At 54.9% G+C, this 17,835-nt stretch overlaps 1 protein-coding gene across 6 annotated transcripts in view; it reads right to left on the reverse strand.

Moving 5' to 3' along the window:
- Positions 1-308: 308 nt before the first annotated feature.
- Positions 309-17,835, reverse strand: part of TP53BP2 (tumor protein p53 binding protein 2) — a 53,007-nt gene continuing 35,480 nt past the window's right edge. For 2 of the 6 annotated variants that reach the window (XM_023247640.2, XM_019821423.3), the window contains exons 6-18: positions 15,724-15,898; positions 14,916-15,097; positions 14,519-14,683; positions 14,112-14,334; positions 12,530-12,652; positions 12,092-12,240; positions 10,927-11,386; positions 8,954-9,729; positions 7,022-7,159; positions 6,215-6,348; positions 3,696-3,862; positions 3,139-3,338; positions 309-1,008 (exon numbers count right to left, since the gene is read on the reverse strand). In XM_023247640.2, coding sequence (XP_023103408.2) covers positions 967-1,008; positions 3,139-3,338; positions 3,696-3,862; positions 6,215-6,348; positions 7,022-7,159; positions 8,954-9,729; positions 10,927-11,386; positions 12,092-12,240; positions 12,530-12,652; positions 14,112-14,334; positions 14,519-14,683; positions 14,916-15,097; positions 15,724-15,898 — 2,934 coding nt within the window. In that variant the 3' untranslated portion in view covers positions 309-966. Of the gene's footprint in view, positions 1,009-3,138; positions 3,339-3,695; positions 3,863-6,214; positions 6,349-7,021; positions 7,160-8,953; positions 9,730-10,926; positions 11,387-12,091; positions 12,241-12,529; positions 12,653-14,111; positions 14,335-14,518; positions 14,684-14,915; positions 15,098-15,723; positions 15,899-17,090; position 17,835 lie in introns of those variants that run through there. The other 4 variants (XM_019821424.2, XM_045049150.1, XM_023247641.2 and 1 more) reach the window with 4 other exon arrangements.

The raw sequence follows: 17,835 nt of genomic DNA on the forward strand, positions 1-17,835 counted from the left end.
ACAAACCAGGTAACGGATCACAAACAATGCAGACTCAGTCTGAGTTCTTGTCCGGTGAATCCCTGCAGACAGCACCACGAACACCAGACCCTTCCTCTCGCAGAGGCGTGGGGACGGGGCCACCGGCTGTCCCCGTGGCTCCCGATCAGGGCCACCGCAGAGCTCACCAATTTCAAAACCCAGCCGTCTGTAAGAACCTCACTCCTCACTGCAGCCACACGGCCGGGGAAGAAACCGCTACTCTCCCAACAGCGTGGGAGCTTCAACAAGGCTTTTCATGACACAAAGAACAGAAACCAGTAAAAAGCTTAGAGTCAAAAAGTTTAATTTTATTACAATTGTTTTTAAAGTCAGCAACGATCTTGATAAATTTCATGGTTAAGTCTATATAGCGAGTCTCCAATTTCCAGGATACAAAAGACAATAAATATAGATCCAAATCCCCCTAAAAACCAGATTCCACATTCAGGTAGCTGTGCTGTGGCTCGGTCCCAGGATTCCTTCCACACGTGACTCCGAAGACGCTACAAACTCCTACACGAAGGGCCGCCCACACCCGCCAACACGTGGTTCTGAGCGTGTGGCCTGTGTCCCAAGGTCCCGGGGCCGCCTCCACGGCTCTGGTCCTTCCCGGTGGGGCGGGTGCAGAGGACGCGCCGACCGACAGCAAGCAGGTGGGACACGGAGCCCACGGAGCGGCCCCGCTTCTCTCTCAGACAAACAGGACGTCGCTGTCTGTCCTCTGCTCCGCGGAACATGCTTCCCCAGCACAGCACGGCCAGTTTATCATGCCGAGGTCCCCCTCGGAGAGCCAACTCCCCACACCCTTCACCTCCCTCCAGAGCCCATTCCAGATGCCTTCCAGTGACGTCGTCAGCAGTCTTGTGAAATGTTTGCCACAAACAATCACGTCACTTCTCCTTACTGATAACAGAGGAGTTCTTCAGAAACTAAAACTCCGTAGGTTCAGGCCAAGCTCCTTTGTCTGGGTTTAATTCTGGGGTACAGCTGCAAGAGAACGGAGAAATGATTTACATGCTGCAGAGACAAAACCTCGAGTGTGGGGGTCTGGTGTCACCGGAAAGAAACGGAGAAAAGGACTCTTTCTGCACGTGAGGCACCCAGCGCGGCCCCAGGACACAAGATTCACACTCGGCACCGCCCCTGCAAAGTCACAGGGGGTCCCACGTAAAAATGCAGGTGGCGCTGAGCGCCGGCCCCACCCGCGCGGCCTGCAGCTTCCCGAGCGGACGGGACAGATCAGGGTCTCCTGTAACCTCACTGACAACAGACCCGACTCCGTGACAGGAGACTGGGCGACAGGATGCCACAGACTCAAAGTCTGCCGATTTCAGGGAGGATAAGTGGAGGTTTTTGTGTGGGGATTTTTGTGGGTTTGTGTTTTCTAGAACAAGAGCCGGAGAGAAGAATGGAAGGTCCTGAAGCCACGGGCGAGCCCAACGAGTCATCCAGCTGGCGCAGTGAACAACCCCCTCCTCCCGCCTACACAACGGGAAAAAGGGTTTGCCGAAAGAAAGTGGAGTCGACTCCAGCCAAAACTGAAAAACGGGTGATCAACACCACACAAAAGATGATTTTTCCGAGAAAACAACTGGTCAATACAATTTTCTAGACTCAAATTTGAACCGCTGATTAAAAACTCAACATTTACGTGAGTTCCTTTTTTCTTTTAAACTCAAAGGAAACCAAAAAAAAACGTTACTTAGAGGCAACTTCTACCCCGGGGAGACCTCCAAAAGGCTGGGATGAACACGAACGTCTCCGACCCAGCCTGACGCGGGCCTCCCGAGGGCCGAGCACCTGGGCCACGCGGCCTCCTCTGTTCAGGAGTCACAGGACCGCTTGGAAAATCACAACAAAAGGTTCCAATAAGCAACTAATTCTGAGAGGTTTTCAGAGGCAGGAAACGTCAAAAGGGAGAACTAGTATTTGCTGCTCATGTTCGGCAGGGGGGCGGCTGCAGAGACTCCGTCGGGCTGGATAGAACTCTGGTCGGGTCACTGGAAAAGCTCGTCTAAAGGGCTCCGTGGCCCGGGCACCTCAGGTAAGCATCCGACTTACATACACTCAGGTCATGATCTCACGGTCTGGGAGTTCGAGCCCCGCATAAAGCTCTGTGCTAACAGCTTGGAGCCTGGAGCCGGCTTCGGATTCTGGGTCTCCCCCTCTCTCTGCCCCTCCCCCACTCACGCTCAGTCTCTGTCTCAAAAAAAAATTTAAAAAAAATTAAAAATAAATAAACAAAGGGCTCCATGGCCAAATTTACTTTAACTTTCATCAATTCTTTGTAATTTACATCAGAATCACATGTGTGAATATGATCCAGGCTCAAAGGTTTACTTAATGATAAACGTGGTGAGCAGGGGCAGCAGTCGGGACACACGAGGTCACCCACACGGCACACGAGACAAGGGAGCCGACAAGAAGGGTCAGGAGGGGGCGCGGGTCGGAATCCAGGCAGCCAGGTTCCGACACCACGGTCACTCGGCAGGGTAACACGGGGCAGCGGAGCGCTCGCGCTCAGAGCCCTGGCTAGAGACCCAGACACCGGAGCGGCTCCGTGCCACTCAGCCCTCGTGGGTCCGACCTGATGAAAACCCCCATAAAAACCTCTCCCCCTCGCTGCCCATCAGACGCCTCAACAATCTCAGGAGGTGGTGGCCCTCCGGTCCCGCCCACCACGCCCAGGTGCAGGGTGACTGCGCGGAGCCACGCTGCTGACCATCATCACCTCCCCGGCCGGGCTCTTCCACCTTCCCACGTCGGTCCTCTCCTCGCTCTCCATTATCTGTCCCGCCCTGGCGCCCACGGCACTCAGGTCAGCAGTGCAGCATCCGGAAAGTGCTACGCCCCCTCCCTTCTCTTGCCCGCTCTCCCGGCCTCCTCCCTGAAAACGCTCCCGAGAGCCCCCTCCACCTAAATCCAGGACAGAAGGTGACTCCTGCCCGCAGTGCCCTGCCCGGTCCAGCCCCGGGTCCCGTGAGGAGCGCAGGAGCTCCAAGAGCACGGGACCCTGACCGTGCCCGGTGGCTCGCCAACACGGAAAATGTGGCCGGACGCGTGAACCCGCCACCGTCCAAACGTGAGGATTCGCCGTCGCGCAGAGGACACACTTACCCCCAGCAAGTTGCGGGGCACGTAGCCCTCCTGGTCCTGCAGGCGCGCCCACCACCACTCGGTCTCTTCCTCGTCCTCCCGCCGCAGCACGGCCAGGCAGTCCCCCTCTCGCAGGGGCAGCTCGTCGCCGTGCTGAGGCTCGTAGTCCCACAGCGCGTACAGAACCCCTTTGTTCATGATGCCCATCTTCTCCTGCACTCCTGAAATCACGGGGGAGCCAGCGGATCAGGGCCCGACGCCCGACGCGCCCCCCACCCCCCGACACCTCCCGTCCCCGGTGCCCCAGGCACGGAGCCCCAACGTCTGACTGCGCGGACACGCCTGGGCCGCCGGGCCCACACCCGGAGCCTCCCTTCTCTGAGTCTTGGGAGAGGCCCCCGGAGCAAGCACAGAAGCCGCATCCGTCCCTGCCTCCGAGGCCGCCCTGTGCTCAACGGCCAGGACCGCGCACAACACACAAACGTTTCCCCGGATGCTAAAGCTACTTGGCAACTGCACCCTAGAAACTCCGGGCAAAGGGAGGCAGTAACCCCACACTCGAGCCAGCTGTCGCGAACCGTAAAGGAACTGTGAGCACTGGGCGTAGCCCTCCTCCACCTCCTCGCACTTGTCGGCGGCGGTCTGCGTGTCGCTGTAGGTGGTGGCGAACACGGCGGCTCCGGACTCCACCAGGAACTTACACACCTGCACGTTGTTGCAAGAGGCCGCGCAGTGCAGCGGGGTCCTGGGGGGACACGAGGCAAACGTGCTGGAGGACCTTCCCGTGCACACCACGCCCACGGGCTGGGCTGTCTGCCCACAGTGTTCCGGACTACATGGTCTGGGCCTTTCTCCTAAAACCTCTTACACATGGTTTTAGAAATCAGTTACACACGGGGACGCCTCAGTGTGTGAGTGTGTGTGTGTGTGTGTGTGTGTGGCGGGGGGGGGGAGTCATTTGGTCAAGCGTCCGACTCTTGATTTCGGCTCAGGTCACGATCTCACAGTTCGTGGCTTTGGGCCCTGTGTCGGGCTCTGTGCTGTCAGCGTGGAGCCTGCTTGGGATCCTGTCTCCCTCTGCCCCTCTCCCTCTTGTGCGCTCTCTCTCTCTCTCAAATAAACTTAAAAACAGTATCAGTTACACACGGACACATGAACCTGCCGAAGACCGACAGCCACAAAGGGACATGTTGCATACAGGCCACACCGGGCGCCCAGCAGGGCAGCGCGGAGGGCCAGGGGAATCAAGGAAATGAGTGAAGGACAGGAAATCCGTGCAATCGTCTCAGAAAGGGTCGGATGTGTTCTGGAGCACCTGCCTAGTTAGTGCCAGCCTTAGCGCCCGGCCATGCCAGACCGGAGGGCACGACCGTCTTTGCGGTATAGGCCTGCACTTGAAACATGGGCCTTTACGTGTTCCTTTGTCATTACCGCTTCTGAAGAAATTAAGGTGCACACAGAAAACTACCTTCCCTTAACGGCTGTTAAAATCCAAGGTGAATTTTGGTTGGTAAAAAAAAAAAACACCTTGGTAGTTCAATGCAGACGATAACAGGGACTGTCAACCGCACACGTTTCAGTCTGTTCGGCAGCTGGCCGGCAGGGACTCACAGACACCATACGGAGAGTCCCCTCCAGCACCTCAGATGTCTGCAGCGAGCGCTAAGTGATCCAGACCCACGGAAGAGGAAGAGGACCCGGCGCCGCGGCCCAGCTCAAGCGTGAACTGGAGGATGTGGACCAGGCCCCGAATTACACAGGTTTCACGCTTTCACCTGTTTCCTCTCTCCCCTCTTTTTATTCCTCTCGAGGGCACAGTCTCTAAGCCCCCCAACGCTCACTTTGGGATTACTGCAGATTTGTTAAGTGCGTGGTTTTAAAAAATGAAAAACCATACATGCATTCCTAATAAAAGGGAAACGAAGACATTATGACACATTAAGAACTTGTTTTGGGGCGGGGGCCAGCTGGCTCAGAGGAATGTGAGACTCTTGTTCTCAGGTCGTGAGGTCAAGCCCCACGGTGAGCAGAGATCACTTAAAAAATTTGTTTTGCTTACGGCATAAAGTTAAACCAAAAAATTAGGCTAAAATACATACGCGTACGTAAGCTTTGAAGGAATATACTTCAGAACCACTGATGCTGCTCTCTCTACGTTGTGGGGTACGAGTGGCTGATCTCCTCTTCTCACTTCCCTTTCTTACACACGTTTTCCACAGCGCATACGCGTTACTTTTACAAATGTAATTTTTAAAAACTGTAACCCAAATGCTTTGGAACAGACACCTGGGGGATGATCTAAGTGCCGAACAAGAGAGAGAGCCACTCCTCGCAATGCAGGGCTACTCTGCACCTGTGTGCACGCACGTGACATACACCTGTGCACGAGGTAAAGCCGACGTCATCGTGCAGCCGCTTACCACGTTATCAGAAAAATAAGCTATAAAAATACCTGCATAAATATCTTCACGGGATTCCAGGTTTTTAAAAATCCTATACGGAAAAAAACAAGTCTTCTTCCAAAAAAGAGCCTATCATAATTTAAAATTTTCTTTTTCCAAAAAGAAAGAAAGAAAAATTACACAATTTACTCTCCATTCTATTACTGTTACCGGGCTGACAATATCTTATCAAGACCTTTAACTCGTTATGTAACAATCCATTATCGCATGAGGAACACTCATCACTTATAACAGTCCCTCCTATGCTTTATGCACATAAAACCATTTCACAAAATGCTCCACAAAAAATGGATTCCACGGTCACGTGTATTTGGGAAAGTCTACAGACCCGACTCCCTCGTGCAGACGTGCAATGGACAGCAGTATATTAAAAAACAGAGGTTTCGTGGGTGAAGGGACCTTGCTTAAATCAGCATTTCTCAAACTCGCTCGAGTCTACTAACTGCGTGCGGCTGTGACATTTCCTGTTTTTATTACTTAATTACTAAACTCCAACACCCCACGTGCCCCAGAACGGGAGCGAGAGGGGAGTCTGGGCACGAGCCGTGGCAGGACGCACGCGGATGCTCTCACCGCCCGGCAGGGCCCTCACGGTGACACCCTGAAGCCGGGGCAGGGGTCAGCGAGGACCTTACCATCCGTCACTGTCTGCGGCATTTACGTTCACACCAAACTGCACCAGGAACTTCACGATTTCTGTATGGCCCGCGCACACGGCATTGTGAAGGGCGGTGATGCCCTCGTCGTTCGGCAGGCTTGGGTCATCAACCTGTGACATCGAGAAGAAGGGTGACTGTCACTCACACTTCTGTCACCGTTCAGATCACAATCCTCCAGCTGTCCAGGATCAAGAGAAGAGACGCAGGCTCTCGGGGTTATTTTCCGTCATAATTAAACCTCAGGAGCCAGGAAAATTCTACCAAGAGCAAGTCTAGAAACGAGGGCGGCGGGGAAGCTAGAGTAAGCAGGCGCTCACTATAAAAAGGCTCCTGCCCATGAAGAGGGGCCGGAAACTCTACCCTCAGAGTCACTGATGTTTACTTACCCTCCGACTCCCACCACAAATTAGTGTCTAAGGACAAGGTGCACTTGCCATGGAAAGGAAAACAGACCAACTAAAAATATTTTAAATAGCAGGCTTCTGAAATAAGGCCCACACCTGCAGTTTAACGCTGCACGGTCCTGACCCACACAGGCACGACCATGAACCCTGTGCGGTCCGGACCCATGCAGGCACAACTGTACAAGAGGGTGGAGATCTCCCGGAGAAAGACCAGACCCCAGAGGGCCCCCAACTTTATGTCACACCTTCCACCGGCACAGCCTGTCCCGACACCTCACCCTTCGACACCTCGCCCCGACCCCCACGATTTAAAGATGCAATTCCTCTCTCTCAGATCGGAGGTCCGAATGGGACAGAAGGTCATATCATGAGACGGTACCTCATAGATAATTCTCTGCACGAGGTCAAACTCCCCCTCCAGAGAGGAGTCCAGGAGCAGGGCCAGGGGGTTGAACTTCACCCTCATGCCATGGGCGATCCTGTCAGAGCCAGTTTTACGTAAGTTTGTCCTTTTGCCCTGCAGAAAAAAGGTGTGAAGTCAGGGCCCTGGTCTCAGCGCGGAGAGCGAGGGAAGGGGGGAGCGAAAGGGGCTTCACAAACACACACTTGGCACATTTTGTAGACACGTAACATCATCCAGACACGGACATGTATCGTAACATACAGCTTAATGAACGAAGAGGGAAGAACTGAACCGTGTCCCGTTCGGGTGACCCAAGACACCACGGCTGGAGCTAAGGGTGTGACGTGCGATGGCGAGAAGGCTGCTTTGCCGTTGGGTCGAGAACTGGTCTCTGGGTTCCCTTTCTATTTAGTGCGACAGACCCCACAGACTGGGCACACAGTTCTCTGGGCGGACATTTAATGAACGATCATTCGTGAACTCCTCACGAGAACCCCATTACCCCCTTTTACAGATCAGGAAACAAGGCACACGGCCAGTAAACACCAGGGCTGGAATTTAAATCCAAGTGATGTGGCTTCTTCAACTCCCTCCCTTTCAACCATTTCGTAACAACAAACGCCTGCTTCGGGGGAGAGCGGACAGAATTAAGGAAATAAGAAATATGATCATCTGCCTTAGATACACTGTGAAGAAACCTTCCGGTCTTAAAACGCCGTCACTGCCGTCTACTCAAAGTCTAACTACGCTCCGAGATACACGAGTAAGCTACTCAAGCCCTTCGACCGTTAATGAGCCAGACTTAAAAAACATACGGCGAGTTCGCGAAGACCAGCCCTAACACCGCATACGGTAAGCGCCTCGCACACAGCCAGCAAAGCGGCAACTTCGTGGAGGTGCGCCGTGCTGCACACACGCGGCGCGGTTTTGGGGTGGACAACCACGGCGCTGCGGAAAACGTGCGGCCATCACTCCACTGACGCGCGAGGACTAAAATGTCGTCTCTTGGAAAAGGGAAGTGTGAACGTTACGTGACCGTGACGCGCAGCGCGGGGGCCGTGCGGGGCAGGGGCCCCGCGCCCGCTCGCGAACAAGCAGACACAAGCTGCCCTGGGTCACTCGAACCCAAGCAAGAAGGGGATGGCTCTCCCGGGACAACGGTCACAGACTCCTGAGCAGAAAGCATGACGCGGTCACTAACTGCGGTCTCCTCCGTCCCTGAGAGGACACATCATTTTGACTGGATGGCCGGCGGGGTGGGGGGGAACGGCCAAACCAGGTGTGAGACGTCTTTCCTTTCCGCTGTTTTACACCAGCTGCAGGGAACCGCACACCAGGCTGAGTACAGTGTGGGCTCAAGGTTAACCTCCGACCGCAGGCGACGAAACAAGCGTGGTTTGTATCGCAAAGAACCGAACTCTGATTCTTCACAGAGAAAAGGGCTCTTCCCTAAAAACTAAGGTTGTTCTTGGGGCACCTGGGGGGCTCAGTCGGTTGAGTGTCCGACTTCGACTCAGGTCATGATCTCACAGTTCACGGGTTCGAGTCCCGTGTCAGGCTCTGTGCTGACAGCCTGGAGTCTCCTTCACATTCTGTGTGTGTGTGTCTCTCTCTCTGCCTCTCTCCCACTCACGCTCTCTCAAAAATAAATATTAAAAGAAGTAATGAAAAAGTAAAGGTACTCTGAATGTAACGGATTTTTAGGACACTTACGAGACGCACTGCGCGCTGAGGGGGCTGTGAAACAAAAGGTGGGCTGCAGACACGTTTGTCGCCCTGGGCAAACGACCCTGCGAACTCAGAGGTGGTTCCCGGAGCTCTGCCAGTCGACCACCTGGGACACCGTGATGAGGCGGGGGTGGGGGGGGGGGCTCCTGAAGGGACCAGGTGACACGCCACATTACTTACAGGAGGCAGAGAGACCTGCCCCGTGATCTCGGGGGGACGCAGGCTCCCAGAGTCCTCTCCTGGCCCTTCTGGCTCCCCGGTCGGGTACGGCGGGGGCGGGTACGGGGGGTACTCCTCCAGGTACACCTCGAGCAGGTGCGGAGTCTCTGCTCTCGGTTCTTCCACACTATTCTGGAAACGTGGGCTGCCGTCTGGGACTCCTTCGGGCACACAGTCGAGGCCTGGTGAAGGAGCTGGAATGTCGCCGTTCTCCGCACCGGTGCTCCCCACTTCCTCCGGGGACACCGATTCGGGAACCAGAGAGACCGTCTCCTTCTCTGGCTCCACATGCGAGTACGGATTCTGGATTTCTCCCGGGCCTTCTGAGTCGGCCGTGCCTGGAGTCGGCTTGGACGGATACGAGGGGACAGAGATGGTCTCCATGGCAGCGATGGTGGTCCTCTGGTACAAGAGTTTCTGGATATTGGGCCCATTGGGCCCCTCTGGCTCTGTAATGGAGCTCCGTTTTTTCAGCGGCCGTGGGGCATTGGACAGTTTCTTCCGCAGGGCTTCTAAGTCAGCGTCACTCTGGTTCCGGTAGGGATTGGACAAGAAAGGCAGCAATTTGGTCGGGCTGAGCGGTCGAGGAATTCTTTCGTTCTCGTGGTTCTCCTGAGCGGGCGCCACGGGCTCCGGGTCAGGTTCGGGACTGCCGGGCTCGCCCTGGCTGCTGGAATAGACGTTCTCCGGATGCTGCTGCTGGGTCTGGGAAGCAGCGAGCACAGGCTTGCCGTAGACTGATTGGAAAATGGAAACGAAGCCCCGATCAGTATTCAATAAAGCCGGCAGGTCACAGACCCAGCTGACGATAATTAAAACGTCTTTTAATTTTCCAGTCATTACCCAGCACCCTGCACCACAACCAATTTTTACACCCAACGAAGGACAAAGCAAGGCTTCCATCGCGGCACAGTGAACTTCTGACAGAATGAAAACCCTCGCTGACTGTAACACGCCATTATTTCATGTGCCGATAAGAAAATGCTGCCCTTGTAACTGTTAAGCAATCACTGGCTGTTGCACACAAACTTAAAACGCCAAACCGTGAAAAGAGCATAAAAGCAACGGGGGCTGGTAATCCTCTCCTGCGTCCAGATTAAAAGGAATCACGCACCACCCTCTCTTTCCCACTTTTCAAAAGCAAACCCACGTGGAAAATCATATCTGGCTTCCTGAGTTCTCAAGAACCACTTCTATTTGCCCAAACCCTTCCCCTTATCGTTCTGATTAGGTCAGAGCTATCCAATTCCCAAATCACTGTGTCAGCAGGCCTCACTAAGGACGAGTCCGCTGTGGCACGTGCGGGACGTGTCTGTCGTCTGATCACTTTCGGGCCACTTCAGGCCACAACTGCACGCTGATTTCACGGCTAGAAAGCCAATTTCATTCAGTAAAAGAGAGTGAACTTTATTCTAGTTTTATAAACTAATGACTCTCAGAAATTAACAGACTGTGTATCTTTTTATGCTTTTATGTTTAACTAGCAGCTCTGTGCTCATCAGAACGGCTTGAAACAGAGGAAGGAGCGCTCTTCTGAACAGCACGCAGGGGCAGCTATCCAGGCCTCCTCGCACCAAGGGCATGTGTGCGGTCTGACCCGCAGCGAGGACGTGGCCCGGTGCGTGGGGACCGCCTGTGTGCGCCTCGCCCACCAGGAGCAGGGAACAAGTGCACGGGGTCGCCACCGTGCAAACAGCCATGTCCGCCATGGGTTCTGGTCATCTATCACCTACGCTCCCCAGCGCCTACTGCAGTGGGCTGACGTTTAACGGACGTTTCACCTGTTTAAGGTTCCTGAGAACAGAAGGCAAATTAAACAAAACCCCGAGAACAAAGCCATCTCGCTGTGTACCGAGAGAGGACAGCTCTGGGGAGGACATGACCACGTCACCCGCGGCCACCCGCACTGGGGAAAACCGGGCCCAGAAGCTCACCGCTTGAGAAGTGTGGGCCTCTGGAATGCGTCTTGGTCAACGCGCTCTGCACGGCCTGCTGGAAGTTCTTCCCGGGCGCCTGGTGCTGCGTGTACATGGAGTATATGGAGCTCGTGGCCACCGTCTGGGGCTTTCTGAAGGGCGGAGGAGGGGCATCTTTGGAAGGCTGCGGAGTGAAGGGCCGGACGGCGGCCGCAGGGGGACTTTCTTGCTTACAAGCTGGAGCGAGGGCCGGGCCCTGGCCGACGGAAGGTGTGCCGGGGGACAGCAGACCCCGCTGCTGCCCTGCTGTTTTGGGTTTATTTCCCACGGATGCAGCCGCTGTTGATAACTGCTGTGGGTTTCCGTCCGGCTTAACGTCTGAGGGTGACGGACTCGTTTGCCCAAAATAAGGCAAATTAATCTGTTTTGGTTTTGACGGAACGGGAGGCGGTACTTTAGACACATTTTTATTTGCAGCCTGTAACACACACACGTACAAAGCCAGTCAAAACACTGCCTCAGTGGGTCCGCGGGATGTCTAGACAACCTCATTTCGCCAATATAAGTCACGCTAAAAACACTAGCTCTACGTTTTTAAATCACTAAGAAGTTTTAAATCTCTGAACTTAACCACATTAAATAAGGAAGCTCAGTAATGCAACACCATCCCTGCCCCGAATGACTCCCTGCTGCCACTTCCTACGTAGGAACCCTTGGGTGCCCGCCCGGAAACCTCAACTGCCACCTTACGTACTCGGCGGCCCCCAAACCGAACATCCTCTGCACTCATCAGGATGGACACAAACCAGGCCGCCGCCTCGGGCAACACGCCGTCCAAGGCCGCGGTTCTAACACACAAAACCGTCACAGACATAAACTCAGCTCCCAGTTTTGAAGAACCAAGGTAACTGAAGGACACAAATACGATTGTTCTTCAACGCACCCTCAGTTTTTTAGAGAATCACGCGAAACATGAACCAGCAGCAGGCAGAGCAGCCGCTCTCCAACACGGGGTGAGACCACAAAGACACTTAAGCCGCAGAATTTAAAATCACCAAATTCTGTTCTGTTTTCTCATCTTGCAGATATATTTTGGTTTGTTTTCCTGCTCTCCCTCATGTAATATCCTCTCTTCCGAGGGGCACGTACGGGGCGGGTGTAACGCTGAGCCGTCCCAACGCACCTGAGCGTCCCGCAAGATGTCCTCACTGCTCTGGTTTTTCCTCAGACCCCCACAGGGGGCAGGGCCAGCCGACTGGTCCACCGAGTCCAACATTGAAAAGGGGCGAACTTTCTTCTCTTTCTCTCTCAGGGGAACTTCTCCATCGTCGACTGGAGACAGAAAAAAAAAAAATCACATGGATATTCAAGCTGTTTGCAGTACAATTTCTTTTTCACACAGAAGTTTCTCTCTCTTCAAAGTCTTTGAAACTCTGTAGCCACTAAATGCTCTCTTATTTTTAAATTAACTCGACTACAGAATAACCTAGATGCTGCCGTGCTGGTACTTTAATCCCCAGACAAAAGAAGGTGGTCTGGAAGTAAACACCGTCCCCAGTGCCAACCCACGAGAAAACAAGCTAGAGACTAGAGCGCTGCGGACAGCACATGCGAACCCCACCTCGGTCCCCACCTTGGTCCAGGGCCCGCCCAGAGCCGGTGGGTGCAGGCCCGGAGGGCTGGCTCACGGTGACGTCTGCACTTGGGGGGCTCCAGTCAGGGCTGAGTGGATGGATTTTAGAGCCTAGGATGCAGAAAAGCAAGACGGGTAAGCCGGCGCTGGAAAGGCACCTCCAATGGCTCCTTTGGCCACAGGGTTTAATCTCTAAAAACAGCTTCAAGGGGCACCTGGGTGGCTCAGTCAGTTGGGCGTCTGACTTTGGCTCAGGTCAGGATCTCACGGGTCCGTAAGTTTGAGCTCCACATCGGGCTCTGTGCTGCCAGCTCGGAGCCCGGAGCCTGCTTCAGATACTGTGTCTCCCTCTCTCTCTGCCCCTCCCCTGCTCAGGCTCTGTCTCTCTCTCTTTCTCTCTCTCTCTCAAAATAAACAAACATTACAAAAAACTTAAGACGTAACAATAAAATAAAACCAACTTCATATTTCAGACTTACAACAATCCCACTAAACTTCCTTAGAAAAATACTGGACTTTCTATTTCTAAATTAAATGTACTCGAACTCTTTAAAATTAATCACAGTAAACAGAAAATCTGCTGGAAACAGCGAGGACACGCTACCCCTCGGTCACCATCGCACTGAGAAAACACTTTCCAACTTGGCGGCCCCAGGACTCCGGGTGTAGCTCACACACCAATGACACACACACAACAAAAAAGGCAACACTGTGCACATCGATCAGTCTTTCACAGATCGGCGCCCTCAGGTTCTCTCCCCACAGACAAGGAAGCATCAAGGCCACAGCTCTGTCCTCACAGAGGCAAAACTAAAGCAGTTCTTTCCACAGTAACACCCGGACCGGGCAGCTCTAGGGCAGCTCTAATGTTTCACGCGGGCAAACAATAGTGACCGTGAAGCTGGCTGTCTCCCGCACGTGACAGCGGTCAGACGGAGCCGGCTGCTCCCTGCCTGCAGGGGTCTGAACGAGGCCTGTAAATGTCGTCTTTACCCTGCTTTTACTACAGCCCTCCCTCCGTCTGCTCCTCCTGCCACGAGACTCCAGCCTGCACCTCCACACGCACCCGAGGACTGCACCGAACGCCGAGGTCACGGACACGAGGAGCCTCTGTCGGTTCACCGTAAGCTTCCAGTATGTTTACTTTTATCGCACAAACTGCTAGCAAGCAGATTCTCAGGCACAAGCACGTGTGAACAGCGCACACACCTCTCAGCAGAACGCGCTCACCACCCTGCCCTCTGAAAACACGGCACCACTGCCCACATACGGGGTTTTACACAAAAAGAAAAGCTGTCAAGTTACAGAGATCAGATCAAAATCTCCTTATTAACAAGAAAGAATCGAGAACAATTTTCACTCCAAAAATAATACTACATTTTATCTCCCAGACAGAACCGTATCATTTAGGGTTAAGAAACTTATCACTGCACTAGCAAAAACCACAGGGAGGTTCTTAAAATTTGCACCCGAACGAGGGACAGGAAGACCTTTTGTGAAACCCCCAAGCCAGGGGAAGGACAATGAGGCCAGGAGGGCGAGCCGCGGAGGGCCGGGGGGACCGAGTCACCTCTGGCCTGGGCGGCAGCCGCAGACCGCGTGCTGGGCAGCGTGTGTACTCTGAGCGCCCCCTCCGAAGCCTGCAGGGCCCCGGGGCCGTCAGGCAGAGCGGGCTTCACCACCAGTTCCGGCCTCGAGGGGACGCGGGGCATCGTGGACGACTGGATGTAGGGGCCCACCGCGGCCACGCGGCTGGGTGCCGGCAGCCCCTGCGGGGGCGGGGTTCCGTCAACCTTGGGAAGAGGCACAGGTCCTTCAGCGTGACGACCCAGACGGCACTGCACTCAGAGCAGGCCGGGACACCTCCCTCCCGTCTACGGGCCCGTGCTTCCGTCCGCCCGGCAGGGAGCTGTGGCCCCGCTCCGCCCCCCGCCCCGGAACCCTGCAGGCGCCCGGCGCCCCACCTACCCCACCTACCGGGGGGCCCTCCTTGTGCTGCAGCGCCGCCTTCTTCTTCCACAGCCGGTCCCGCAGCTCGTTCACACGCTTGTCCATGACTGCCACCTCGGAATTGCGCTTGTTCAGACACTCCCGCTGCTGCTGCAGCTTGGCATTCTGCTCCTGATTCAATTTGTTTCGTAACTGCATGGGGGGGGGGGGGGGCGCGGGAGGGAGCAGGAAGAAAATTTCCCAGACAATCGCACGCTTCCCTCTTCCATACTTTCCCAAACCGCAGGGCCCCCGCCCCCCCCCCCACCTCCTGGTGTAACGTGAACGTCGGCCCGCGGCCGCGGCTGTAGGGAGGCCCCCGACTTCCCACGTGGGGCACTCGGACGTGCGTCCCGGACCTCGGGGTGAAGCGCCCCCGGCTCACCTGCAGCTCCTTGTAGAGGCGGTCGAGCTCGGCCGCGGCGCACCTGCCATCGTGCCGCCCGTCCAGCCGGCCGTTCTTGAGCACCTCCAGCTGCCTGCCCAGCTCCTCCACCTTGGACACGGCCAGAACCAGCTCCCTCTGCTTCTGCTGGAACAGGCTGTTCATCTGCTCGATCTCCTCCACTGGAGGGACAAGAAGAAAGGCAACCGGGGCTGAAAAGAAAACTACGAACGAGCGCTCCCAGGCAACCTGGCTTTCCGACGAGCCTCGGAACACAGCGCAGACATTTCAGAAAGGCCCCGAAGCCTTCTCTTTCACAGGCGGCTGGAATCACAGGCGGCTGGAATCGGCAGACGCGTTCTGAATGAGCCTCCCTCTGGAGGGGACTTTGGCAGGACCTGGATCTCGAGTACTCAACTGCAAACTTGGGCAACAACAAAATGTATTTAGGACTCTGAATCTGCGCTTTATAAAAGCGGTAGAGGGAGTCGTTAAGTCACTAAAATTGTAATTAAGTGGTATTGTAATAGACGTACTCTATGAATAAAAATCCTTCGTCAAACTTCCGGTCAAAAAGTATTTAGAGGGGAAAAAACCCAAAGAAACCACTGGGACATTTTCCAAAGGTGAGCCTGGAACCTCGTCGAAAGCGCCCAGCAGCTACCTCCTCCTATTCACGGGTGTCCAAGCTGCAGGGAATTCTGCTTTCCAACAACTCTGAGGTCCCTGCGCACACGGTCCCGTCCCGCTCTCACCCCTGGCAACGCCTGCCGCCGCCCCCACACCGGCCGCCCCGGGCTCCGCTCACCGAGCCGGCCGTTCTTCAGCCTCTTCTGCTCCACGTGGCCCCTGAGCGCCCTCACTTTCTTCAGCTTCGCCTCCTGGCTCTCCGCGATCTCCTTCAGCCTCTTCAGGTTCTCCTGCTCCGCAGCCTGCTGCTGCTGGCGCTCATCCTGCTGTTTCAAAAACTTCAAGCGCTGTTCCTGAAGACACAGGCCACGGTCAGCGCGCCCTTCCCAGCAGGCGCGCCACAGCCCGGAACGAAGCCAGGCCAGCCCGCGAGGCACCCGCTCCCGGCCCCGGCCCTCCATTCTCACGGGGACAAGACCCAGGAACGAGCACATTTATTCCCCGTGGTTCTCATGCCGCGAGCGAACAGCGATCCGGAACTGGTTCTCATGGGCCGTGGCTACACGCTTAGGAGAAGCTCACACAGAGACACGCTCGCTACAAAGGCGGCTCTGGAGCCAGATTTGGACTCCCAACCCGCGTGCTGCCACTTACTGGCTCTAAGACTGGGCAAACCGCATAACCTCACCGCCTTCCTCAGCTCTAAAGCGGGGCGACCGGCAAGGAGCGAACCGTGAGATGTGACTCTCTTCACACAGCACCTTGCACAGCTAGTGCACACTCAACACACACTTAGGAAAGAGGTGAAGAACCACTTAACGCTCTAAAAAACCAGAGCGTAACATTCTATCATACTAAAATTTTTAACTAAAATCGAGTAACAGAGTCACACAACTTATCATCAAGAGTAACCTCAAGTGAATATGCCTGAAACAGAAGTAACACAGAATAGTTTCGAAATAAGTCCCCAAAATTGAAGATTTGTTCTATTACTCAACCTTATTTTTATCTATCAGCACAGAGCCTGACGCAAAGCTTGATCTCACGAACTGTGAGATCATGACCTGAGCTGAAATCAGGAGTCGGATGCTTAATCAACTGAGCCAACCAGGTGCCCCAGAACATGCATTTTTTTTAAGTGTTTATTTTGACAGCGAGAGAGCGCATGAGCAGAAGGGGGCAAGGAGAGAGGGAGAAGATCCCAAGCACGTTCCACTCTGTCAGAGCACAGCCCGACATGGGGCTCGATCCCACGAACCGTGAGATCATGACCTGAGACAAAATCAAGAGTCAGACACTTAACTGACAGAGCCACCCAGGCGCCCCCAGAACATGCATTTTTAGCAAGACCCCTAGGTGATTCATATGCACACTGAAGTTTGAGAAGCAATGCTACACCGGATTTTGAAGGTGCCGGTGCCTGGCATCAGAGACAGAAACGGATACATGGGAGCCCTGGCACTATGACAAGGAGGGCCACAGGGCGTGTCGCTGGGGACCTCACACGCCAGACCACCACTGGTACCCTAGCTCCAGTGAACTTACAGTCACTAAAAGACTGGTCAGGTGCAGACACTGAGTGTTCAGACCAGGGACGGCAGGTGAAATCCAGCCTGCTGCTTTTACAAGTCCAGTTTTTGGGGGACACAGCCATCCATTCGTTTGCGTCCACGGCCATTTTAGTGCTACAACCATAGAGCTGAGACCGTTAGCCTGCAAACCCCAAGATACCGATTCCCAGCCTCTCTGGAGGAAGTCTGATGACTTAGACCAGAAACCTGTGGCCGGCAGGAGAGGGAACAGGGAGACTGGTCTGGAAGGTAATGGAGGCTTCTTTTGTTTTTTCACCTGTTCGAGGCCAGGATGAGCATTAGTCTGTGGGGGCAAGATGTCTCAGAAGAGGGCAAACAGCCGGTTATCAGTGTCACGACGCAGAAGGGGACAGAGTTAAGCAGGACTTGACTATAAAGTCCCTCTCGCTTTAGCAACCAGTCAGGACAAGGCCAGTCCGGAGCGGTTCCCACCAGCCAAGTGGAAGCGTTCCTTAAGCTCTTCCTCTGTTACCGACACACGACAGGAATAATTTTGCTCAGGATCGGGGGTCCAGCGATCCTGAACGCGGGGGATGATCTAAGGCTTTCCAGAAAATGCTGCAGCAAAGAGAAGCAGGCTCCGGGAAGCAGGAACCTCGTGGGCTGCAGTCTCCTCGTGTGTCTGGGAGGCGACGGCGCACAGCGTGAGCGGCCTCACTCACGCATCAACGGCGGGCCCGCCCGTCCTCCAACGAGAC

Source organism: Felis catus, chromosome F1 (assembly GCF_018350175.1).
Source record: "Felis catus isolate Fca126 chromosome F1, F.catus_Fca126_mat1.0, whole genome shotgun sequence".
Classification (NCBI taxonomy): Eukaryota; Metazoa; Chordata; class Mammalia; order Carnivora; family Felidae; genus Felis; species Felis catus.